General features: G+C 36.7%; 1 protein-coding gene across 7 annotated transcripts in view; it reads right to left on the reverse strand.

The window, feature by feature from the left end:
- Positions 1-834: 834 nt before the first annotated feature.
- ARHGAP12 (Rho GTPase activating protein 12) overlaps positions 835-26,136 on the reverse strand; it is a 74,253-nt gene continuing 48,951 nt past the window's right edge. For 2 of the 7 annotated variants that reach the window (XM_054058679.1, XM_054058680.1), the window contains 13 exons: positions 25,292-25,366; positions 23,052-23,113; positions 21,367-21,448; positions 18,760-18,882; positions 14,359-14,463; positions 14,037-14,135; positions 11,550-11,658; positions 10,416-10,535; positions 7,381-7,479; positions 5,128-5,205; positions 4,140-4,274; positions 3,754-3,856; positions 836-3,320 (listed from right to left, as the gene is read on the reverse strand). In XM_054058679.1, the coding sequence (XP_053914654.1) occupies positions 3,146-3,320; positions 3,754-3,856; positions 4,140-4,274; positions 5,128-5,205; positions 7,381-7,479; positions 10,416-10,535; positions 11,550-11,658; positions 14,037-14,135; positions 14,359-14,463; positions 18,760-18,882; positions 21,367-21,448; positions 23,052-23,113; positions 25,292-25,366 (1,365 nt within the window). In that variant the 3' untranslated portion in view covers positions 836-3,145. Of the gene's footprint in view, positions 3,321-3,753; positions 3,857-4,139; positions 4,275-5,127; positions 5,206-7,380; positions 7,480-10,415; positions 10,536-11,549; positions 11,659-14,036; positions 14,136-14,358; positions 14,464-18,759; positions 18,883-21,366; positions 21,449-23,051; positions 23,114-25,291; positions 25,367-26,136 lie in introns of all 7 variants that reach the window. The other 5 variants (XM_054058685.1, XM_054058682.1, XM_054058684.1 and 2 more) reach the window with 4 other exon arrangements.

The raw sequence follows: 26,136 nt of genomic DNA on the forward strand, positions 1-26,136 counted from the left end.
TAGGGCTAAATAAAGCCCTTACCTTGAAGGGTAAAAATTCAGGACTCCACACAGGAATAAACTGACATTGCATTACCTAGGAACTCCTTTCTCTCCTCATGCTGTGAGTCGAGGATTCACTTGCCGGGATATAATGGGTTCAGCACAAAGGGAACTGATCGTGGCTTTCTGTGAAGATGGGGAGGAGTCTGGGCCTGGGCTGTAAGCGTGACCTATCCACTTGCACACAGGAAGCTTTACTCACATGCAATTTTGATTTTTTAAAAAATAATTTACATGAAATGACTGTGTGTATTTGCCTTGCCTTCTGTGCCCACTTCTTTCCCCAGCCTGAAACTGAAGAAACCCGTAACTGGTGTAGATCAAGCACATTTGAGAGTTGCTTGCTACTAACACTGCGTAGCTGAACTATAGAGCTGAAACAAAATTTCAGCTGGCACCAATACATAACACTGGACCTCCAGTAACTTTGACTGGTTATGGCTGCAAAAGTTTATATTCTTTTAAATGATTTTAAACCACAACAAAATCTGATTTAAAGCCCATATTGAGGAATACATAAATTCAATTATGTTTCAGCTAATAAAAATAGCTTTCTCCTCCCGTGTTTGTGCAAAAATCTCATTTTGATTTTTTAAAAGAAAGCTACCTACAGGAACAGGACAAGGTATTTCAAGAAATGATGAAACCCAAGGCTTGGACAGCTGCCTCTTCCTGAATGTCTCAAGTGTTTTGCTATGCCTCTTTCAATTAAAAAGAATTCTCTCCCCTTCCCAAAGTGAAAACGAGAACATTAAAACTTGTGACAACTTCACCGCACAAAATCATACTATGTACTGTAATAACAAAATGCTTTATTTTCAGGGAATACAAGGAAGAGTGTGACATCCTCATTATCAAATCATTTTAAAAAGGCATTCTTCCCTTGAAAAACATAACACTCATACAGAAAAGGTGACCTGTGCCCTCTCATTTAGCAGTGGGAATTCTATTTTCTTATTTTACAGCTGAAGTTGGGATTTGAATAATCTACAGCAACAGATTTAAACTTGGTTGGTATTTTCTAGTAGCTTAGGGCAGAGATGCCACTCTGAGCTGCTCGGGTTTGACAACCTACTAGGAGGCTGACAACACAACACCGAGATGGAGCTATCGCAATTCTCACCCAGGTCGCTTTGCAACAAACCACAAGACTTCACCATTACCACAAGAAGACAGTAAGAAAGCCACAAAGTAACTTGTCTTCTCTTTTTATCTCTGAAGACTTTTCATGCAAACCTTACGCTCATGAAATTCTCGTACCGTTTATCTGATTACATCTCAGTACTTTCCCATACATCCCCTTTGCTGTAAGCCAGAACTGTGCTGTGAAAGGTACAAAACAGATCAGAGGCCGAATACAATTATTTTCCCAATGCATCTGCTTTCTGTACAGTAAGTTCCAACTAAGCTGGGGTATGTTTTTAAAGATCACAAATTACTTCTGCCCTCTCTGAACCTTATACTACAATTTAATGTGTTAAAGAAAGGGATCAGGAATTTCCTAAAATTGTCAGGTTATAAGGTAAGAATTTGTCTTTTAATGCAGCATGACAGCTCTTTGCCACAATTAGTACCCATGCTAAGCAGTAAGATGCATTGGTCTTATTGTTTAAAGGGGATTCATGTTGTCTGAACTGGGAATGGAAACTTCAAAAGAACTAGTGGTTTTCTTTATTCAGGTTAGACATAACAAATATGTCAGATACAGCAGTTAGTCTAGAAAAATACATTTAAAAAAATCTTCAGCAGACCATGCTCCCTGTAACAAAATCTTCCAAAACCAATTTTACAAATTATTCTACATTAATGTAAAAAGAAATTCTTAAATTTAGCATCATGGATTCCATCAAACATCTATCTATCAAAACATGAGTTTCACTATTTGTAGATGTTAGAATTCATAATACATTTTTTCTAATGTATCCTGTACATATTAAATAACCTAAAAGGCTCCTCTTGTAGTGCATTAACAATTTAGCAAGTACACTCAGTATTTCTCCAGTACCATTTGCATTACAATTATTTGCCTGCAAATGTAATTAACATCTAAAAGTGCACACAGTTAGGTCCCCCTTCCCTCCCCATAACCTGTTTCCCTGCTGAAACCCAGACATCCACTGGAAATATTATGCTACTGTAGCTAATCTACCCATTATTAGAAATGTGTGACTAAAATGTCTTAAAACTATACAGGAACTGAATTATATACAAGAATCAAAAGGACAGCCTGTATTTACATCAAACTTCCACTACCACAGCATTATACCAAGAACTCAGTACAGTATTACAGTTGGTATTTACTTAGATTTTAGCTTTAAACCAGTATAACACAAAACTTAGCTTGGGAATTACCCTGAAAAAAATGAACATGTTTATTAAATATCACTTCTATTATGTCACAAGACAAATATCCTTTGCTGGATAGTCTTACAATTTCAGTGTTTGAAACAGTGCTCTGTTCCATAAAGCAACTAAGGAGTTCCAGAAAGGTTGCTGGGGGAAAAAAAGGAAAAAGATTAGAAAAGAAAAAAAATGGTGGGGGGAGTGGCACAGAAAAAGGACAGTAGAATCAAGTAAGGAATTAGATTTGCATAACTAAACCAAACTGTTAGCACAAGTTTAAGACAGTCACTGCATGCAGAAATCCCTTGGAAAAGTGTCATACAGATCTGAGTAGGTTGTAATACATAAGCTTAAGATGTAATTTCGCTGAAATTTTCCATCCCAGTTGGTAGGAGTTTTCCCTATAAAGTGGAAAAATGTTAAGATTAAATTCCAGATTATCCAGTTTGAGATCAATAGCTTTACTCTTCAAGAAATCCAGTGTATGAACTATATTACATTTTTCCAATACTACTTTAGAAAAGGCAAACTATAAACTTTTCAATTCACTTTTTACATGGAACTTTTCAAGGAAAGTGTTGTTTTTAATTCGCATTAAAGTGGTTAAACATTTCTCCTGTTTCTCCCCTCCCCAAAAGTGCAAAAAAAAAAGTTGCTGTTTGGTCCACAAACATAATACATCATGTACAGTGAGAGATTTTCCTTCTGATGGAGTACTGCTGCCAACCCATCACTTCCAGTTTCTACTCCAAGAAAAATGTCAGCGTCCAAAGATGGAATTCAATTCCAGTAGAATTAATTCTACAATCTGATTCTGGTATACTGTGTGGACTGCTATGTTACCAGTCTCTTTCTCTGGTTTTAATAAGGTTGGACCAAAAACTATTGCTACACTTTGATAGGTCATTCGATTCTTCTCTCCATTTTCTACAACTCTGAAAGAGAAAAAAAATATAGAAAGAGAGACTCATCAGTGTTAACATCAATGAGATGACAGGAAAAAGACACAGTCCAAAGCAAATGACTAGTCAGTATTTATTTAACAAGTAGTCTCAGTATTAGGACATACAGCTGCTGCAATTCCGCTCTCTACAGAAAAGTTTTGTTTTGAAATGCTATTCCTGATCCTCCCACAATCCCTTGAACAAAAGGATTTGGCAGTAAACATCACAACTATGATGCATGCTGTCTAAAGTTACTTCAGTGCTTTGCAAGCTTGTATAAATATGGTCTGATAGACTGTTTTCATCCAGTCCAATACAGGCAAGAAAAATGCAGTGAGAACAGCCACCAAGTACATTTAATTGGATTATTTAGCTTTATGGGAGGCTCAGCAATACAAAGTCTTTCCTTCTATCTGCTACTTACCTCTTCAGGTGTCTAAAGAGTACCTGCATGGTGTCCTGATTTGGTTTTGGCAACTGCTTGATTAAATCTTTGACAGCATGCACACGCTGCCTTGGTTCTTGTTCTGCAAAAGGATGAGGTGTAGAAACAAAAATTCAGTATTTTTGTTTAAAACTTCAGCATAAAATTTAACAGGCCAGGACTAAAACACAAACACTGTGCAGTGCTAATACAAGATAAAACACTGCCACCTCCTGACCGGACCGCGCATTACTGACAGAGCATTTCAGGAATGCCTTACAGGCATTCATAACCAAACTTTCTTTCTACAGTCCAAAATCATTAATTGAACTGTACATATTGAGCAGAACTCATACAAAGAGCACACATATGTTTTGCAGACTTACTGATTGCATTGACAAAGTCATTGAAGTGATTATAAGTGAACAGCGGCTCTGGCAATTCTCTGAAAAACATCTTCAGAGCTCCTGTGATGACATGTATATCTTCCCATTTACTGTCATTCAAGTCTAGTTTCTCATCTGAGAGAGAAAAATGAATAACCGATGTTAATAATCTAACTATAAATGTTGGGTTGTTTTTTTTTAAAAAAAAATAAACAAACTTAATTACTTCTCTGTAATCATTGCTTTTAATCCACTTCAGCTCCATTCTCTGCTGGCATACAGAGCTGCAGCAGTGTAAGAGGATACAGAAACATCAACCACTACAGACAAAGGGCCAAACTCGGCCAACTGCACTACATGCAGCTCCCCTAAACCAAGGGCATTTTCCAGAGAGGAATGGGAGCTGCTGGAATAACACTAAATCTACTATTGGACCTTGTCAATCAGGAAATGAGAGATCAGACTGTAGATGGGCTACTGTCCTATTCCTAGCCTCCTGCTACCTATTGATTCCTACTGAACAAAACACTAAGATGTAGTCACAGCAAAGGATTTTATACACAGAGTCCGGCAAAGAGGAGCTAAGCACCCCTATACTAAAAGGCAGCAGCAAATCTCGTTAAAAAGCATAGACTTACAATGTTAAAGCTAGTGGAAGTTTAATATTCTTACTGTTTTTCTACAAGATATGAAGTTATTTTGTTTGAAATAATTCCCTCCCCCGATTCCATTACCACATTTCTTTCAAATTGAGTTCTAGCAATGCCTCTGTGTTCCACATAAGACCAAACCTCCAGGGTGCCAAGTTTTTCAAATGATGTAAATTACACGCTGAATTCTGCAATTTTGAAGTATTTTTACTTTGAAGAAGACAATCATTTCTCATGAAAGAATGCAGTTATATATTAAGAATTTTGGTCCTGAGCTTTCCATGAACTTCAACTATCTGAAAACATACACAACTGTAATATAGTTGAAGAAAGCTTACCATGATTGACTGCAAATCTTAGCTTCTGTATCACTGCAAGATTGCCACTAACTCTGTATAAGCCATCAACATCTAACCCTAAAATAAAGGGATAAATCCATTTTAATACCTTACATATGCATGAATTCTACAATCAAGGCTGCTACAAAGATGTAGGTCTACTCAGCAAAATTTCAAAAAAAAAAAAAAAAAAAAAAAAAGGCAACAAACCCACCTTGTAACAAAGAACACTTGATTCAACAACACAAATGCAAAAGGAAATTAAACCAGCTTTTCTGACTGGCAGGGAATTTCAGTGGAGATTTAGTTTACTGTCATAGGCTTGGTAGCATCAAGGTCAAGATAATCCCTAAAACTTCCTAAACAGTAGAACAGCAGGAAAGAGGCAACAGCTCCAAGTTTCCCTAACAAGACTAGGTGTCTCATTTAAGATGCTGGTGGTGGGTAGGCAGGGGGTATATGGCAGTCCACCATGCAAAAGCCAAGTATTTTGTGAATATTCAATTTTTTAATGTATGGTTAAGAAAAATCAAATTAAGTCATGCATAGAGAGCACCTCAAAGTTGTCAAGTGACCAGCTCTGCATGGAGAAGGAATGATGTGCATGCATACCCATCACTACCCAACAGCCTACAAAACTAAAATGGGTAGCCCTTGCCTTTACCATATTGCACATTCAGCCAGAAAAGCAGCAAACTGACTCTGTGGTTGCTACCGCAGTTACTCGGCATGATTAGGAGGTAAACAATTTAACCAAAATGCCACTTGATTGTAGCATAAGAGTCAGTACCACTGAGAAAGGTGAGTTTGCCAGAATACCTGTCAAGTCCCTGCAGCTCCTCAAGGATTTGTCTGATGCAAAACAGCACAGTTACTAGCACCATCTGATAAATCCCTTTTTCCCCATAATCCACTAGTCATTCCTCTACAGAAAGAACTGATTTGAAGTGTATTGCCAGTAGGAAGAAGAATTGGAGAGGTGAGGGAGGGGGAGCAGGGAAAGCTGTTCATTTCTGTCAGCCTCCCCCCCAGGTATTTAAAAGGAAAATTTCAACACTATCTTCACTGTAATCCTGTCTTCAAAATAAATTTAAAAAAAAAGGAATAATAATAATAATAGAACAAAGCAAAATAACCCCTTTCTCACAAACTGCAGATCACAAATGGAATAAAGCCTGCTGTTACAAGGAAAGTGGCAGCTTGTTGAACTGGAGTAAGGAGAAGGAAGCAGTTACTTTTTTGCCCTCCCAGGCCATAAGATAACAGCACTGAGAAAGAAGTCTGACTACAGACTGCAACAAAATCCTAAATGAAGTTCCTGTCAAAAGTGACTTAAATTTCACATGCAGCATTCCCCTGCAACACTTACCCTGATTCTCAAGAGAAAGTTCTGTTAATAATGAATTAACCGACTGGTATATATTTGAATGACTATTATGGAGATTAAATAACCCCCCCTTCAGTCAACTTTTCCAAGAGATAGGAAAATGACAACAGCAAGAAACACGCAACACTGACTACAGCCAATTCAGGAGTCACAACCCTGTTCATTTTCAATGAAAATGTGAAGATATCCTTTATATCAGACAACCGAGAACGTCACGTGTAGCTTTCAAAAATACAATTTTCATAGTTATTAGGTAGCAGAGACTAACTTTCATTGAAAGCAAACAAAAATGAGTCAATATGTGGACAGTAATAAACCTCCAGAATTGCATAAAAATTCACATGGCAATAGGTGTAACTGGCTGAAGAGTATCAAACCAACAGGCTTGTCTTCTGGCAGTCAAAGCATATACAGAGCAGGAACACAATTTTTCCTAGAACACATATTTTCCTAGAAGTTTGTTTCAAGTAAGTTTAAAGACAAGTTATTTTGTTAGCATGCTTAAACCTTCCAAAAATGAACAGCTGCATTTTGGCAGGTTCTTTCTCTTTTCATTTGTGCTGAGCTCTTCTATCACTTGTAATACCTCTTTTCTTAAGAGCCTTGCTGCCAGAAGGCTGTCCTGCCTTCCTCTCAGCTTGAAAGATCCTGAAGCATATATATTTCTCAGATACATGATTTCCTTCCCTCTCCCCTCTTTTGGATCCCATCTACCTTCCTGCTCTTGAAAACCCATTGATAACAACGGATACAAGTTTCAGATTATTTCCCCCAAATAAGTTTACAGCATTTTAAGGACTAATAAGTTCAAAATTAGATAGTGTGGTGAAGAAGAGAGATTCAGAAACAAAAAACTTTAACCATACCATGTTCCTCAACATGCTCAATGCACAGCTTCACGAATTTTGGCACCGTGCTGTTTTCTCTTTGACACAAGCTGGTGAGATTGGAACCAAACACTTGATCTGGAACCAAGTAAAGAGACTGATTTACAGTGGAACAGGACTCAAGTGACAGAACTAGTTCAGGTTGAAACAAACCTCTACAAAGGGCAAAGACTACTGGGTACAATTGTCACAGTATTAAGAGTGAAAACAGGAAAGTTTTGGAAAAAAGCTCCCAGCAGCCCCCAGCAAGATAAAGCTCCCAGTAAGAAAGAATGTCAGCAGCTGCCCAAGCGCGAGTCTCTGAGTAAGGAACTTTTGCGACTGAAATTATTTTCATCCATCAGGAAATACTTGTACAAGTCATACAGTCATTACTGTAATGAGAAATTTAATGGATTCAAATGTCCTCTTACATTCCATTCCTGCTCTGAGTTCGAAATACATTTACTGTAATCTTTTTTCAAAATCTGAACAGAGATAATAAACTTTAATCAAAGTGAAAGCTTTTGGCATTGCTTGGGGGAAAATCCTGTAAAATTTCACCTTTCACTGCACCTCCTGTTTAACCCAGCATTACATTTGAATCTACTTTAATGTAGAGTCTTTAATTTCTAACAGTTTTAAGTTCAGGCATGGATTTGTAAATGGCAGACCTTTATATCACAGAGCTCTGAATGGACACAAGCATGGCTATGAACAGACAACCTGGCTGCAGGAATGGAATCTAAATACAGATATTTATGGGCAAAACGTTATTTTGAGGTTTTGTTTTCAAAATTACATGATTGGGGGGGGTGTCTATCAAACTGGAGCAAAAATGAAAATCAGCTTGGGCAGAGAACAGATTCTTGTAATGTCTTAGTATATTTCTGCAGCACAATAACTCCTCTTGTTCAGATTATATTATCACCAAAATCCCTCTCAGACTAATTTTTATTGTTTTCAAAGATGCTCAAATAAAAGATGACCTCTCCTGTCCAGATGCATGAGACTGAAATAGGGTTTGAGACAGAGAGTGAAAGCTCACATTCTTAAAGCAGAGAAAGTCGTTGGGTTTGTTGGGTTTTTTTTTAAAATTTGTTAAATACAGTATGTGAGTTGTTGTCTTCACAGTATCTAGTAGGTCTTACTTCAGAGCTTATGCAAGAGAAAACTGCTCTTGCACTTGCATCATGCATAGCATCTAGCCCATTCTTCATGTTTAGTAATTAAACCAGATTCATTAACAACACTTGCATGTGACTAGCGCTTTGGGACATCCAAACAGCACACCAAACCAATTATACAGTATGAAAATTGGCATAAAGAGTTAGCTTAGCTGTGTGCTTATACGGCTGGTGCCTCAACACCTCAGTCGAGCTGCTGCTACTCACGCAACCAGTTGTATAAGCAGAATCAGTAGCAAGGGACTGAAATAACCCACACCGCAGAAAGCCAAGCAAGCATGCAGCTGTGGCAGGTAAAGCAAAGCCAAGTAGGTAGCACAAGAAAATACTACTACGTAACAGACCAATCTGCTACAACTGCCTCTTGCTTTAATAAATTCCATATAGGCAGGAAAAATTTTTTTCTCATATCTTAAAATGACTGTTGCAATTTTGTTTTTCCATATAACAAAACTTTAGCACAGTTACTTGTCTGGGTAGTGCATGCTGTTTCAAGTGTTGGGTCTGGGTTTTTTCCTAGAACTTTTCATTATTTTTTTCTGCTTATACTGAGTTTGTCAAGTTTTTCATTTACTAAGCTTCTTCTGCAGCAGCCACAAAAGTACACTGGGCTTTTAAATAGACTCTTGCATTTTTCATTCATACAGTAAATGCAAAACTATACAGTGCAAATCCAACTTCTTAAGTTTACACCATGCTTTTAAATAAAAAACAAACTCTTCATTCCTTAACATCTTTATTAAAAATCCAATCATCAATGCATGTGTACAAATTAAACTTGGCATAGCATTCACTGTTGCTAATGTCAAGTTAACGTCACTGAGCCATGACATGAATACTAAGCTGTAAAGCAGAGCAAAACATTAAAGTCTGGGAATAACGCCTCCTTATCCCAAACAAAAACGTCATCATTTACAGTTAAATTATATTTGCAGATACACAAATATATCAAACAAATGCCACATGCAACAGAAGCACACCTGTTAAAGTATGTAGTTAGGCAAATCACAATAGGATTTGGTCTGATATTTGCCTACCCATACGCTATTTTGACCCTAGTACAGCACCACCTACAAGTCCTGCTAAAGCATACAAATAAATAAATAAACGAAGTTTTACAGTGACTCCCAGGTCAATCATTTATACAAACACATTAACTTAGACCTGTGCAAATACTGTAGCTCAAAGTTTCTACAAGTGTGACAAACAGAAGTATATAATAAATTATCAATTCATTCAGAAGTTTGATTCAAGAATATCTGTAAGATTCATTGTGAAACAACTGAAACAATGTATACATTCAAAGAAGGTTAGCAAAAAACAATGTTTAAATTAAGATTCCTGCAGCCTCATCCTGGTTTGCTTAAATATTTCTTTTCTTGAGAGATGGCACATGATTGTCTGGGTCCACTCGGACTAAAACACCCTTGTGAAAGAGATGTGCATGTGCTACACACATTCAGCTCTGTACCCAAAAGACTTTCCTTTGTACACAACAAATGATTATCAGCAATCTGAAGCTCAGGAAAGAAGACCAAATGGATTCTCTAGCAAAGAAGCACTCCAAGTCCAAAAAGGCTCCTGAGCTCTCGGTTTCCGCTGCAGTTTTGCCAGTAATGAGCTGCAGGGGAGGACCCCATGACGTTCAGTGGCTAGTGGCAGTGCTCAGAAGAGTGATGACCAATCACCAGTTCCACTATACATCCAACACTTTTTTTCTTAAACAAAACAGCTATATACATGTGGTTTACTCTAAAACCAGACAAGTTTAACTCCATTTTACACATGAACTACTAAATTCTAAATCAAGCTTTTCAAATTATCTCCTTTTTAAAAAGGTTCATTTACCCTTAATGTAGCCCTTCTCACGGACAGCTTGTAATGTAGGGCGCCGTGTAAGAAACTTCTTGAGCTTTGTTTTGGTCTTTTTCTGATCTGCAGAATCTGTATTGCTAGAAGCTTTCACTGCTGAAAAGAGAAATGCATTTAATGTGAATATCCACAGAATGCACACTGCATTTATTTGTCAAGGAACCAACATTTAAAAACAAAAAAATAAAGCTCAAAACTACATTCAAAACCTATTCGAATTTGCAATGCATCCACATTATTTTCCTTAACTTAACTCTCCTTAACTTGGACTCCTTGTCAATAGCATCCAACTTACAAACCACCACGAGACAACCCTGTCACAGAAAACTTGTAAAACCAAATGTTGCCTGTGAAACTAACTGAATGGAAACTTACATTTGGAATAGACGTGGAATTTTAAAAATACATCTATGTTTCAAAACCAGTCCCACCTTTCATTAAGTCAACTATTCTGAAAAAATAAATACTTGAAAATTCCATATAAGGCCCAGAAGTAAAAGACAGAAACTAGTCTGCTGAATTCACACATTTCTGTGCACAGTAAGAAATTTCTGTGGCTAAATGAAATTTAGCTCTAAAATTCTGAAGGTGTAATTAAAAATGGTTTAATTTCTCTAAAAGAGCCAATATAACATCATTAGCAACTTAACAAAACTGCAGTTTAAGTTAATAGTGTAAATATTTACAGATACTGTACCACAGACAAAACTCAAGGAAAACAAATCTAATCAGTTCTGAGTATGTAAAAAGACAAAACAATACTTATTCAAAATAATTTATAAGAAAGTCAGAGAAAACAACACTAACCACGTCGGTGCATTCGACAATACCTTGAAAATAATCCATTTCACTGCAGCTTGTTTTCTTTTATTTATCACAAGTCACACAGCAGAATCTGAAGACTTTTTTTAAGTATGAGTAATAAACATGGAACACAATCTACTATATGGCATAAAGATGCAGAATGAGCCACATCAAAGCCTGTTTCCAAACTTGAATAGTTTCATTTCTAGCTGTCCTTGTGAATTCTTTCTCTATTTACACACAATACTGAAGATGCAAAAATAAAAATTTGCATTGATAAAATTTGTAGAAAATTTTCAAACTCACAACGAAGCTTCTTAGAGTCTTTATTCTCTTTCTCTTTTTCTTTGTCTTGTTTTTCCACCCCAGGGGAATCTGGTATGTCATCTTCCAATGCTTCATCAGACTCTACTACCTAGTAGATTCAAGGAAGTACAGGGGTCAGTTTACCCATCCATAGGGCCTTAACGCTTTTCCTGTAAATAGTTCTACAGTGTACTTTTTTTTTTCCTATAATGATATTCCATTGGTTCTTTCCTGAACTCCAGAGGCTAAAAATATCTTCAGAGATTATACCATTCTCACTGGCAGAGTGAATAACTTTCAGAAACACGATTTGATCGTAAGACTCAAAGTTTTGCTGGATTCTGAACAAAGTACAACCAGCCTTTCATGATAACACTTCGTTACAATCAACCAATAAACAACATTAATGTTTTTTCAGATCCAACAGACAAATACCAGCTATTTCATTTACATGGTCTGCTACAGAAGCACCTGATTAACAGGGTCTACAGAACACTTCTAGAAATAGGGTAAATGCTTTCATTCCTGGTATTAGAATTTTCTGTGACAGAAAATAGAAGTCTCGGCAGAAAATTTCACCACTGTCAATACACACACCGAATTTATTCTAAAACAGTAAATACGCCAGGGCCTAAAATCCTTGACCTGTGTTATTGAGCGTTCAGCATGTTCTTACTAAGCAGAGTCAAGAGAAAATTTAGATCATGTAGTATGGAGGCAGATACCAGAGTCTGTGAAACTGCCCACCTGCAGTGAACTTGACTTCTACGCAGTTACAAAAAATCTGACAGTACAGAGTCTTTTGTTACAAGGAAGGACATGTAAAAAAAAAAAAAGGAAAGGCAAGATTGTGTACTCAGAGCACTGAATGAGCAGAAGCATGACTTCAAGTTTCACTTTAGCCCTTCAAGATAATGTTCAGTTTAAATATCCTCATTCCCTGTTGCTTTTCAAAAGCTTTTAATAGCCGTTTTACATACCAGAGGTCAATATTTCAACCACCTGACTAATGCCTCTGCTAAGGATCCCTCTGCCACTGAGACCATTGAGACAGTGCTCTCTTCACATTAATTCCTTTGGAAAAATCTCCTGAGTTCTAGTTTGTATTACGGAACAAGTTAAACTAATAAACTGGAAATTTCTGTATGTAAAAACCAACAGCCACTCCCTTGACATACAGCTATTCCTCTTGTACCGCATATTGCCACAACAGCAGCTTGAAGGAGCAATAAGAACAGAATTTACGCTGTAACTTCATTAGAGGAAGGTCTCATCATGCTAGAACTAGCGGCTGTCCTGGGAAAAAGATTCATAGCTACTATTACCATAAAATTCTCAAAATCCGAAGTTTTCTTCAGAGCTGATGGATTTTTGTAGCCAAAGCTTCAGCTCCAAATTATCAAGCAGGGTACTAACTTACATTTTGAACTCTTCCCTTGTAATCTTGCTTCTCTCGGCTACCAGCTCTCAGCAGTAATAAACCACTATTTCCTCCAGAGCGCTGATAAAAACTCCCGATTCCACCACAGATTTCCTCAACCTAAAACATAACATCTCATTCTTCTCAGCTATATCCCAGCCTTTCCATCCTCATTTATATTTAAGGAGGGAGGAAGCGACCTCAGTTGTATTGCCCGGGGCAGACAGGAGAAGAGTATACCTGAGTGATTGCCTTGCCTGGTTCCTAAGGATCATGACATTTCCATACCACGAGAAAGCAGAAGACTGGGAGCCTAAACCATGAGCACTCAGAAAAAAATACATCATCTGTATTAGCCTGCTGTGTTTGAGTGGAAAACACCCATATGTATAAAAAACTATCAGAGCTAAGAGAAATTAAGGGCACTGACTGACATCAAAAGCAACATAAATGCAGCTCATAGGCAGCAGCTGGGACTGTAGCTACAGAAATTGAGAATATACATGAAGTTAACTTGAAATTAGAGGAATATTTTCTCCAAGATCTTCTCCAACTTCTTCTCAGTTCAAAGACATAAAATTTTGTTTGGCAATATCAAGAGTAAATGCTCGATTACTTTTCTGTTGATTAAATAGTTGGCACTAGTCTGATAAGAAGAGATAATACAGTATTTTGCCAAGGCTTTTAATGTGCACTTCAGTGCAGCCTTTAAGTGAACAGCAGTATCAAATGCTGATTAAAGTATGTCATGAAGCACTCCCTTGGCTGTCCTCCCTTTCACTATCAGAACCTTTCACAGAGACAGAACAAGTACTTGGCCGCAGAAGGAAGCTCATTTGTGAGCTGGACGTCAGCCCACATCTCCTGGTTCTTAATCCAGTGGACCACCCTTCCTCCTCTGCCACTATTAATAATAGTTCACCATCAAGTAACTGCCATATCCTCAACCTCTTGCCCATACTCTAAATGGGGAAATGAAGACGTACATGAAGAACTAGATGTTGTATCAATTATTTTACTAAATAACGTTACCTTGAAAATAGAGCCTCCACGATTCAAACACATACCTGATTGTTGATGGTTTGGTAAAGAACTTTATACCATTCATTAATAAAGCTGTCATTATCAGATTGAATTAAGAGCTCAGTTCCTTGGCGTGTTTTTAGCTTTAAAGAAATAAAAACATATCATCAGAATTGATAAACACTCTAGAACTCAAAAGTGGAATTATGTAAATCAAAATAAACTTCTCCCTGGCATAACTATTCTATAATATATAGCCACTTACAAATGTAAACAGTAAATAGTCTGCTTAAAATTTAAAAACATATTCCATATAGACATCCTAAAAATGGACATATAATTCTGCATTTAAATAAAGTGATTCACCTCAATAACATTCTTTTTGCTGGATTTGTCTTTTGAGGCCCAGTCAATTGATGCTCCTTTGAGATCCACTGTGAATTCTGGCTTAGACTGATTGACTCCAAACTTCTGGAAAAAAAAAAGGAACAATGATGTCAAACTTAAAAACAAACTCCCTCTTAACAGGTACACAGGCATGATACCAGGAAAACAAAAAACACCCTGCAAGCAGACCTATTAAAAGCGCCTCATCTTAAAGTCCTTAAAAGTCCATAAGTTTAAGTGCTGACCATATTCTTTTCCTGTCAAAAATGCATAAGTCCATTTAGCATTTGATTTTAGTCAAGATAGTCCCAAGCTTTAAACAAAAGTTGGTAACAAGTAACTGAACAAAAAACACCATTCTGTCAGTTAATTAATTGCTTTATATAAAACCAAAAGTCATTATTTTCTATTTTTCTGTAGTGCTTCTATTGCAATACTGGAGCACATCCTACCAAGTAAACAGAACTCAATTTGCAGCTACCAGACAAACAGCAAATAACTGAAGTAATTAAAGAAAAGCATTTAACCCACCAGTTACCCTTCAAACAACATGGGGGAAAAGATCAGGGAGCTACTTATATCTTTTATATATATATCTTATATATATATATATCTTATATAGCTACTTTTACATTTCTACTAGGTACCCCAAACCTTAAAAAAAAAGTACTTCTTCTAGGGTTTGAGCCTACACTATGTATCTTCAAATACCACTCTTCAAAGAAACCAATTCAGTGACCCATAAAACCAAAAAACTCTAATTGTGAGTAAAATAAGTAAAAGGCACAACTGGGAAAGCTGCAAGTCACTTAATGGTAGCAGAGAAATTTAATGCTGTAGTTCCAGGGGAAGCTTGTAGCATCTGATCCATCAGAAAGATTCTTTTCTATTTCTTTAAAAAGTCTTTGATGTGTGAATGCTGTTCGTGTGACAGCTCTGGGAGACATAAGCCCCAGGACAAGCTCCCTGCTGCGAACATGAGGTTTCCAGCCTGTACAAGAACAGCTGTATGCAAGGTGGGAAAAAAAAGAAGGTTCAGAAAACAGAACTAATCTGCTGCTTCTGATTAAATCCCCAGCATGGATGTTAATTAATGCTAATTGTGTTTTAGAAAGGCTGTTTACCACTGGAAAAATCTCCCTGCCTTGAGTCCTAAGAGCAATTAAGAGATGAATGGAAAGCAGAATCTTAACTTCTTAATTTTAGCCATAAAACACTAAAAGAGGGGAATAATTCTAATTTACCCAATGCCAACTAACACTCGAAAAAAACCTTCCACTTCCTAACTTAATTCTCAGAAACCTCATCCAAGATCATTTCTTATCAATTATAGCAGAGCTTTTGAGAGAAGCCCAGCTCAGCAGCGGAGCTCACAAGAACAATCTCTGGGCTGTTGTGTCTCTTGCAGTAGGGGGTGGCTAGGCAGCAGCTGCCTCTTTACAGGAGATTCACGTAACTGCCTCACGAACAACCAAAGTGCCCCAACCACACAATTCTTGACAGCCTAGAGCAATCTTGCCATGGTTTTTGTGCAGGAATCAATTTACAGAGTCCAACACTTGTGAGAGAAGGAGATTACTGCCGAAGTCCCCAACAGGATCAGGGGGGTTCATTAAAAACGTCACCCAGAGGATGCTGAGAAGCACAGGAGGTGTCTCCCTACAGATGAATTCAAAAAACAACAACAAAAAAAGTGACAAACACTATTGATCTGACTACAAGCAAAGCCTTCCGATACAGTAGCTTACTGACCACCCCATCTGACAGACGTTTGAGTATTGCCTCAAACGCCTCTGCGCTCTTACACCCACCTTTTAGGCCCAACTTCCTTCACCATTTCAGAGAAGCACAGAACAAAACCAAATAGAAGCTAAATTTCTCAAAGGGGGAAAAAAAGAAGTCTTCCCCCACTTCTTCACACAAGCAGTGCTCGAACTGCTGTAAGAGACACAAGGGTGGGGAAACCCATGCAATAATCCAGCCTCTCTGCAAAGCTCCCTTACCAATGTATCATACACTCATCACAGATTTAAATTCTTTATTCAAGGAATTTTTAAGTTTAGCAGTTCTAGATTTAAGTTGAGGTTCTTTTCTGCTCGTGGGTGTATGAAAATGAGATGCCAGCAGCCATTTCCCTACTGGAAAGCTCCCAGGAGCAAGTCCTGTGCAGGGCTGCTCGGATGCTCTGCATGCTAAGGACAATACAACCTTCCTGAGACGTGTAGGTTTTGTTGGGAGCAGTAAAAATGAAAAACTTCCCCTTTAGCATCTGCTGCCACATAGACATAAAACCTGCTCTCCTAAAACAGAGTGCACTACCATGTCAGCACAAGTTGGGATAAATTCCGCTGTCATTAAGCTCACATCTTATTCTTACTGGATTTCTCTTTGGCGCTGCCTGGGTTGTCTGCAAACAGCAGCAGTGTGAGAGTTCTATGCAAAGTGCTGCCACTTGTCCTGGATATGAAGCTGGCAGCTTTTCCTTTTCCAAAAAGTTTTCCTACTTTTTGGAAATAATTGTTTGTTTGGGGTTTTTTTTCTTTGGATGGTTTTGGTTTTTGTTTTGATTTGGTTTCTGCTTTACACACAGACGGTGTGTAGCTTAGGGCTGCCTTGAAGATGTGTGCTGGCATCAATAAAGAGAAGGCCTTTTCAGTCTTTTCAGGAATTTTCTCCGAGTCCTGGAAGTTCCCACAGGACAAGCCACACAGTCTGTACTGTGATATATTCCAGCATTCTTTGGAAACAGAATTGGATGTTATGTATGGGAAGACTTTGGATATCTAAACTACACCTGCCATTCTCATAATTCTGTTTCTAGTTAGAGTTGGGTAGAATACTTTAATTTCAAGTCCTCCTCACCTGCAGATGGACTGCAGAAATAGAGCCGAGGAGACAGATGCTCCTCTGCAGCTGGTAAAGAAGATTCAGACCTTACCATTTTAACAAAAAAATAGAAAAATATAAAGATATTCTTTATTGTCATAACAAAGCAATGGAAGCTTTTTGAAACCAGACTGACAGGAGTATTTGCATTCCAAATCGTTTACATCATAATTATCTGAGCTCCCATCAAGTCAGCCGTGCAATACTAATAAACTGCAGCAATGCACATATAACATCCTTTGCTATAAACACAATGGTATAACACAGTAAATGAGTTTGCCTAGATGAACTTTGAAAAGACTTTATTTCCTTGAGAATTCTATCCACTTTTGGTTAACTGTCACTGTACTTGACACCAAGCATATGCACCTATTACAGAAGGTTGACAGACAAATATTTCTAAACAGTTAATATTTGCTGGTTTTTATGAAGCCCCAACAGAAGTTGAGAGACACCTTCTTTCAACAGTTGAAAATGTAAATTTTTGTGAAAAGACATATTAGAAAATCCACAGATTTCCTACTACAAAGTAGCATTCTAAAAAATACCAAACTGTTTGCAAGTTATCTTTTCCCATCTTCCACATACGTAGCCATGAATTTGGCAGACAAAGAAAAGGCTGTTGCATTATTTTTAGCACAAGGTTAACAGAATAAGCCTATTGTCACTCCCCTCTACAAGGCGGGGAAAATTAAGGTACTGGTCATCAAAATGAACATTCTAAAAGTCTCAAGAATCTTAACTAAACTCAAAACATACTGCTCTTTCTCCACTCTTCAGGAAATACAAGCCAAGGTACCAAAATAGTTTTAAACATCAACACTTCAAAATCCTCAAGAAGTCAAATTACTGACACATTGCTTTTAACATCTTCAGCATATTTTTTCCGTAAAAGTCTAAGTTTGATTCTGTTAAGAGCACTGAGAAAGCGACATTAAACACCAAACATACAAACAGTTAAGCCTGTTTGCTACTTCTAACACTAGTTCATTATCTAAATTCCTCCTCATATATGAGCTCTTTCCCTTTCAGGTTTTTTATGCTTAACATTTACATTTTTGTAACAACTACAGCTAGAATTAACAAACTGGATGTACATCATTTTAGCAAAGGCATCATAGGCATCTTATAAACATCCTAAATTAGTTGTGTTAGAAAGAATTAGACGTAAAATATCTGTTAAAAAATTGACATATCATGCTATTTATTAGTCAAGACACTAGTGGTCCAAACAGTATGCAAATTTATGATTAGAATTCTGGTACCCATGAACCAGATATTCTCTCCACTTTGCTCCATTAGAACAATTACAGAATTATCACAATACACTTCTGTTAATTCTCACGTTGGATGACCTTCAGAAAACAGAAAATGGGATACACAAGGTGTTATATGAAGTGACAAAACTTAAGCTTTGGAAAAATTCACATCTACTTTCAAGATTAGTGGCAAATAGCCTTACAGTGACAAGAGGCATGCAACAAGAACACATACAGTGATAGCTGAAACTTGGTCAGAGTTTACATAGGCGACAGCAGGTCGACGACTGAGAGCATTTTTCCAAGAAGAAAGCAGCGAGAGCAAGAGCTCAGGAATTGAGCTCCCTTGGCAAAATGACTTGATGAGAAAAAGGAAGAGAAGTGATGAAATCACAAAACAATACACAAAAAATGATATGGTTATATCAATCACTAGATGAGTGCTAAACAAATATTGTTCTCATAAGAAGAACTGTAATTTTCATCATATGTCAGTCTGTAAGACTTGACTTCACCTTAGTAAAATATTGACACAGATTAAGGTTTGAGAGGCGAGGTGGAATTTTTAACATCTTCCAAAAAAAAAATTCAGAGAGCAAAAAGTGTGTGTGCACTGAATATTCAATTACACATTTAAAGCCAACTGCGAATATACAGGTATAAACCACAAAGGTCCTGATAGAGATTCTCCCTTAAGATTCCCAGTTTCACTTTATTCCATACATACCGTTGATACTTATTTTGCTAAGCCTACTCCAATACTTGACAGCATGCACACCTGACAGTGCTGCACAGAAATACTGTGATTATGGTATACCTCTTCACTTAAATTGTCAAAAGAATTGATGCTTTTTTTTTTCCACCAAATGACTGTATTTGGAAGGTGTAACACAATTTATACTAGTAACCCTACACAATAAGCAGAGCTGCATGATTATCTTTTATGGACAACTCTTTTGGGCATACATTTATTCATAACAGTATCATACATTCATGAACAGTATCTTAAGTTTAGCACTGTGTGCTTTGATATCAACATACAGTTGAAATAACGTTTTTATCTACAGCTACATTTGGATTAAGAGTATTAGCACCTGTAATAGAGTTTTTTTGAATTAGTTACTCAGGTGAGACGTTTTACTTTCCAAACATTTATACCTACAAAACTAATGTTTTTGGATCCTTAGCTACAAAAGTGAACTGCAGCAACTATCAGCTTCCATCATTAGTATTATTGTACTGCAAAAGTAATAGTATCCTTCGTGCATTGAGACTAAATGTCAATGCTCACCTCAGAATGACAAGGAATTTTCCATTTTATAAGGTAGGGTGATGAAATTGAACATGACTAAACAATAGACAATGACTGAAGGGCATACAGGAAGGCAAGGGAATGAGTTTTAAAACCTTCCAAACTCCCTGCTTCAAAGCTCACCTTTTAAGGTTCTTCAACATTTCTTCTACATACTTTGTCAAAAACGTTACACGCATACAGGAAAAAAAAAAAAAAAATCACAAGTCCTGTTCATTTTCTTATTGGTAATATTTTTCTCACTGATGAATAATGGTAATTTTATTTAGCTAGTGTCCCAATGTTTACAGGTGGGAAAGCCAGTAACTTCATATATATACATGTTCCTACGTCCTTCCACGCTATTTGGTGTGGGCAGATCTCCTCAGTCACTTCCTTCTTCCTACCAGACAGTGATTTACCTCATCTCATTTCTTCAATTTTTATTCTTTTACCTTCTTTCTCTGTTCCTTCTGCTTGACCATCTTGCCCAATTTTACTCTTTCTGTTCTCTTCTACCCCAAATGTTATTTATCCATCCTTACCCATTTTTTCCAACCACCCCTTCTATAGCAATAGAAGTGGAAAAAATGGTGTTTGGAGCTCTGAAATGGACACAATGTCTAGAAAAGAACTGTCAATACTGATTCACTACCCAAAAGAAAGCGCAGCAGGAGAAAATGAGCCAAGCAGAAAGATCAGCAAAGCACAGCAAGATAGGACAGATACATAAGACAAAATTTTGCTGAAATTTGCATGATAATACACTAGAATAAGGAATACTGAATCTGACCTCTTTTTAGCTATTATAGGAGATCCACAGTTTAATGCAAGACCTCCAAAAGTAGGTAAGTAAGCCATAGCTAAAGAACCATTTTTATACCTATTAATACAGGAATGCAGCTGGATAAATATAGCAAATTTAATGATAGTGCTATTAAACTAGATATGATATCAGAAGTGAATAATCATCATCTTCAGTGTGATGTTTCTCTTTAGGTCTTCATCAGACATCAAAATAGATATAAATATTTCTCATGCACTAGGCAGATATAAAACAAAACAGGGAAACTAGCAAGGCAAAGACTAAACAAGACAACAATACTAGATTATTCAAATAGTTCAACACAACAAGCCAAGTGTCAGACTATTTTCCTTATTGCATGTATCACATTCAAAATGACCTATAGTTTACAAAAAAATATCAAAGAACGGTAAAATAAACAAACTGTTTAGACAAACACAGTGTAAGGAACACAAAAATATTTTGCCTGGAGCAAAACTTCCAAGCTTACAGGGCATCTGAATACCTCTTTATCAGTTTCTTACTTATCAAATATAAAAACATTTCTGAAATATAACAAAGTACAACTGGTTTTCTTCTTATGCAATCATAATTGCGTAATTGTTACACTAAACTATTTTCTTGCTAACTTACACTTTTTTTCTAAATTATACGTGCATATCAAATATTTACGCCCTAAAAATAAAAGGGTCTCAATTTATTGTGCTTTACACTTAAATGAGGGTGGAGGTTATTCCTGAGCTTACCCAGCCAGTTCCACTTCCTTGGGTTTTAGTGAACAGCACTGATGAACCTTGTAACACTGCCCATGCCGACATCCAATTCTTTCTGTAAATATGGTAAACAAATATGAGATAAATTGAATTTGAAAGCAGATATTTAAACTGCCGATCACTGTTCCCCGGCTGACCTTTATGTTAATATACTTAACCATATATACCATCATTAGTGCCATCAGTAAGTCTTAATTGCTATCGTATTTGTTGAAAGGAACATATGTTAGCAGTCCCAGCCTGACCATCAAAGTCTGAATCAAACAAAGGTAATTAGTAGTGGAAGCACTTCATGAGGAGGAACACCATACAGTTATAATTTCAAAGGGACTAATCTAGAATGCTCAGCCTATTGTGTACTTAGCAGATTATGCAAATGTACTTCATAATTCTGAACTTGATTGATCATCTCTAATTGGGAGGCAAGTTTCCCATGTTTAATAAGCTCATTGGCAATAACGTATTTGCTACACATGTAAAAAGTGCAGAAAAAGAACAAATTAGTTGTTCCAACTGTCTAACTATTTGCTTTAATGCCAGAGTACCTGTCCTCCTGAGGTTAAAAAAATAAAAATCTTGACAAGCTCTGACAATCTATTCCCACTGCCCAAACATGAATTATTACTTAGCAGCTCTCAAAGTAACAGAATGGCCATGATGCATCTTTCTGTACAACAGACCAGGAGTCCAGATCAGTGATCCAACAGATGAAACAGAAGCAGTGAGAGTATACCGCACCAGCAGTGGCTTACACAAGCCACTGCCCACCCTTTCCTACCGAGCTCTTCGGAACCAAAATGGGAGTCAGATGCGCTGCCTGGCTGCACTGAACTAGGTCAGGGTGGCTCTGGAAGATCAGCTGGGTACTGACTATTTAATCCTGAGGAAAAGTATGTTTCATGTATCAAAAGTCTGGGAAACACTGAACTAGACACAACACAGTTTTAGTTTTAGAAGAGTCAATTTAAAAATGAAAAGTGGAAAAGCAAAACTAAATTAAATCTGAACATGTGCAACACATGCAGAATTCAACACTGACTCTTCACAGAACACTAGAAATCTAAGTTAGACATTATTACTTGATTATACATTATGACTTATAATGTAAAAGCCTGCCTGTGAAGCAGAGAAAGAAAATTAGAAATGAGGTCATTCATCACCTTAAGGGAGACCAACACTGAGTGATACATCCTGCTTCAAACTCTTCACAAGTAGAGTGAAGGAAGAATTAGGGAGCACATGACATGTACACTTCTTAGAAATTGAAGTAGATTAAATTAAAGTCTGAAAACCCCTCTTACACTGATTTTGTCCAAGGAAAAAGACAGGCAATAACCTATTAACCAGATTTTCTCTTATAGAAATAAATCAATTCCATTTTAAAAAGATGTGTCTCATTAGTACACCTTCATGAAATGACTGCCCTGTACAAAGCTCTGGCATACATGAACTTCTGGCTCTCTAAAGTCCATCATCTTTAGCTTACTGGGAGCAACATATTTTGGGATAAGGCAACACTGTGTCTTACAGGAAAACATCTAAGACAAATTCAGGCAAAAAGTAAGATATTGCAAAACTTAGCACGCTGTCCTAATACAAAAGTCAGGTGCCTTACACAAACCCTTATGCACGTGTACTTCTATAAGTCCCAGACTTACCGAACTTTCTTCCCATTTTCTGTAATTTTTGTCACATTCAATAATCCATATTTCTCTTGACCCTGTAAGACAGAGTAAGACTTAACAAATATAAAAGAAAATCTGCTTCTGTTGCCATCACTGAACTGAACTCAGTCCCCCAAATAATCAACTTCTGGAATCAGCCATCTCTGCCCATGTTATAACTTCAAGAAACTGTCTTAAGTATATCTAAATACACAGAGATGAGCAAAACCAAAATTCCTCTGGGAAAGTTTTTACCACTCAAAAGGTAAAAACTTCTCTTTCTTCAAGGCCTAGGTTCATTGGACAAGCCAAACTAAATAATTTGTGGTACTAGACAGTGGAAATTTTAAACAAATTTCCAATGATTTGTGCTTGTGTCCTGAACTAAAAAGGGAGATGGATGACAGCCCAAATTCTCTGACAAAATTCTTCCAAGCTCTTTTAACATAATTGCATATTCTAAGTAAAACATAGTTGAAATGCATAAAAATATTAATATATTCATTTCAAAAACAGACTAAGTGAAACATTTCTTTGATGCCCTATTTTTTCCTATCCTCAAGAAAAATGTTAGAATTTTAAACTACTTAGTTATGTCTTCTTAGTGAAAATAATTTATGTTGGTTTGCCTCTGTACAAATCTGGACATCAGTCAGTGAATGGTGGAAAAAGAACACTGCTGAACAGGAAAGGTGTTTGCAAGTTGCAGATATTTGGAGCAAATATTTCTAGTTCAATATTTCTATTTCTACGCAAAAAACAATATAAATCACAGAATCACAGAAGCATTTCAGTTGGAAAAGAGCTTTAAGGTCATCAAGTCCAACTGTAAACGTTAGACTGTTAAGTTCAGCACTAAAGAAAATACAAAGGAATGTTTGAAAAATATTCTAGGATAAAAAGGAAACTCCTGCAAAAAAAATAATAAATTAGCCCGTTCTTTAAATCACTTTATCTGTGTCCCATACAGACCACCACTAACAGCCTTAAGCACTGTACCCTTTGGCTTCAGTAAGTGGAATGGCTCTTAATCATCTTTCACAGTGACTGAGCAACCCATGCCCACTTTCTCAAATAAATTTCAATTTCAATAAATGACTCATGGTGGAACTGGTGGGAATGCTCCAAAGAATAATTATTCGGAAAAAGTATCATAAAGCCCTACTTATAAGCAACACTAGGGGGTACTAATGGGAAAACTAATGTAAATGGGGAAGAGGAAGGGGGAAGCAGGGTAAGGATCAAAATACACAAAAATTCACCAACTTTCTTTGTAATATTTAAGTCCCAGGGGACAGCTAAAGCACACTTCTACAAAATGCATTTTAAAAAATGCAAGGTCTGAGCCACCTTTAAAGAAATTAGAATATATCCAGCAATACTCGTTTGTTGTGTAAGACTATCAACTACGCTTGCTTAATAAATAATGTTTGCCATGGAAAACTGTTTGAAGATTTGTAAGAATGGATCAGCGTGAATAAGCCAGAGAATCATTCCTCTGCATGCAGAGCAAGAATGAAACAGAAGTTCTGCCTCTAATGCCCTGAGCCAGCTACAATACAGCTGCTAAAATATTTCACCTATTTCAATGCTACAGTAATAAAAACTTTGAGAATTTAAAAAACATTAAAAATTCATTTTTTAAAATTATTTCCCACTGTTTAAAAAGCAATGATCACATTCAAAGGAAACCGAAGCAAAATTTTGTCGAATATTCATTATGCATTTAACAAGCTTGAGTCTTCCTCCCAGTAGTTATTCCGCTAAATCAAAAATACACAGTTTGTTTATGCCAGGTCCTCTATTCTTTTTCAAGGAGATAAATACAAGTTAAAAGTAAAGATATCAAATACTACAAACTATTACTGTCTACTGACAGTAAGAGATTCTGTGGAGAGAGGGAGTTTGTTTCTGATTTTACCATCCCAGTTGCTAGGAACAGACATGACGTTTAAGGAAGTAAACAGAGTTCTCCATAATCTCACATAACATTATTCCATCGTGAATTTTTAACTTAACCTCCTGTCAACAACCTGTACTTAAGCCAAAGACATCTACATTTCTTCTGAAAGCACAGTTGGATACAATGCATTCCTTTTAAAATTTAAAGCCTTCAAACAGTCTTATCCCATTATTTTTCTCAATAATAAGCAGGCTTACCCTCAATTATCTAATCATGAACAGCCCACTTTCTACAACATCTACTTATCTATTTAAACACTTAGCATACTGACTGTGGCTTGATGCTTTGGTGAAGAAGGAGAGGACTCATTTTCAGGAAAACTGGTTTTAGAAGCAGATGATGATTCCTATAAAATGCAAACAGGCAACAAATTATTATCAGTCTTACAATATAATTTTAACCCTAAAGATGTTTTTTCTCTCTTTACACACATACACACACCAAAAAGAATGTACTTTTTAGGTATTCATGATACTCTCAAGAGCTATATTATAAACCAGCTTACTCAACAGTGTTCTTACAAGATTTACAGATAAAACTCAAACTGGGTTAATTACCACATATCCATTTGAAAAAAATGTTAATACATGCTGTATCAGCTTACAGCAAAGCTTTCATCCCTATTAAGGGGCAGTTTTTTTGTAGAACGTTGCTATCGAATTATGAAGTACCTCTGTAAAACTAACTTATTACAGGGCATCACATAATAAATACCAAGATTTTAAAGAACACATCTCTGTGATTAGTAAATACAAGATTAGTACCATAAATTCTTCCAGATGTAGAAATGCTATATTAATTTTTGTAAGTCAGGATCATTACCTTCCTTACAATTAAGCCTTCCTAAGCAATTAAGCAAAAATTCTAGAGACTCAAGTTTTTGTTTTAAACTAGACTTTACCTACAGACCAGAAAATACTGAATCTCTGAAAACTAGAAAAATTGCCTATTTGAAACTGTATTTCCGTACAAAAAAGGCATGTGCATTTCCTTTCAAGTGATGATTGCACTGCACAAAAGCACTGCTTGGAAATCTGGTAAAGAATTTCAAACAGAAGAAACACATCACTTGTTTTCTGTCTGTGCTAGCACATTTCTTCCCTCTCCCTATTTTCA

The sequence above is a fragment of the Cuculus canorus genome, chromosome 2, assembly GCF_017976375.1.
Source record: "Cuculus canorus isolate bCucCan1 chromosome 2, bCucCan1.pri, whole genome shotgun sequence".
NCBI classification, from domain to species: Eukaryota; Metazoa; Chordata; class Aves; order Cuculiformes; family Cuculidae; genus Cuculus; species Cuculus canorus.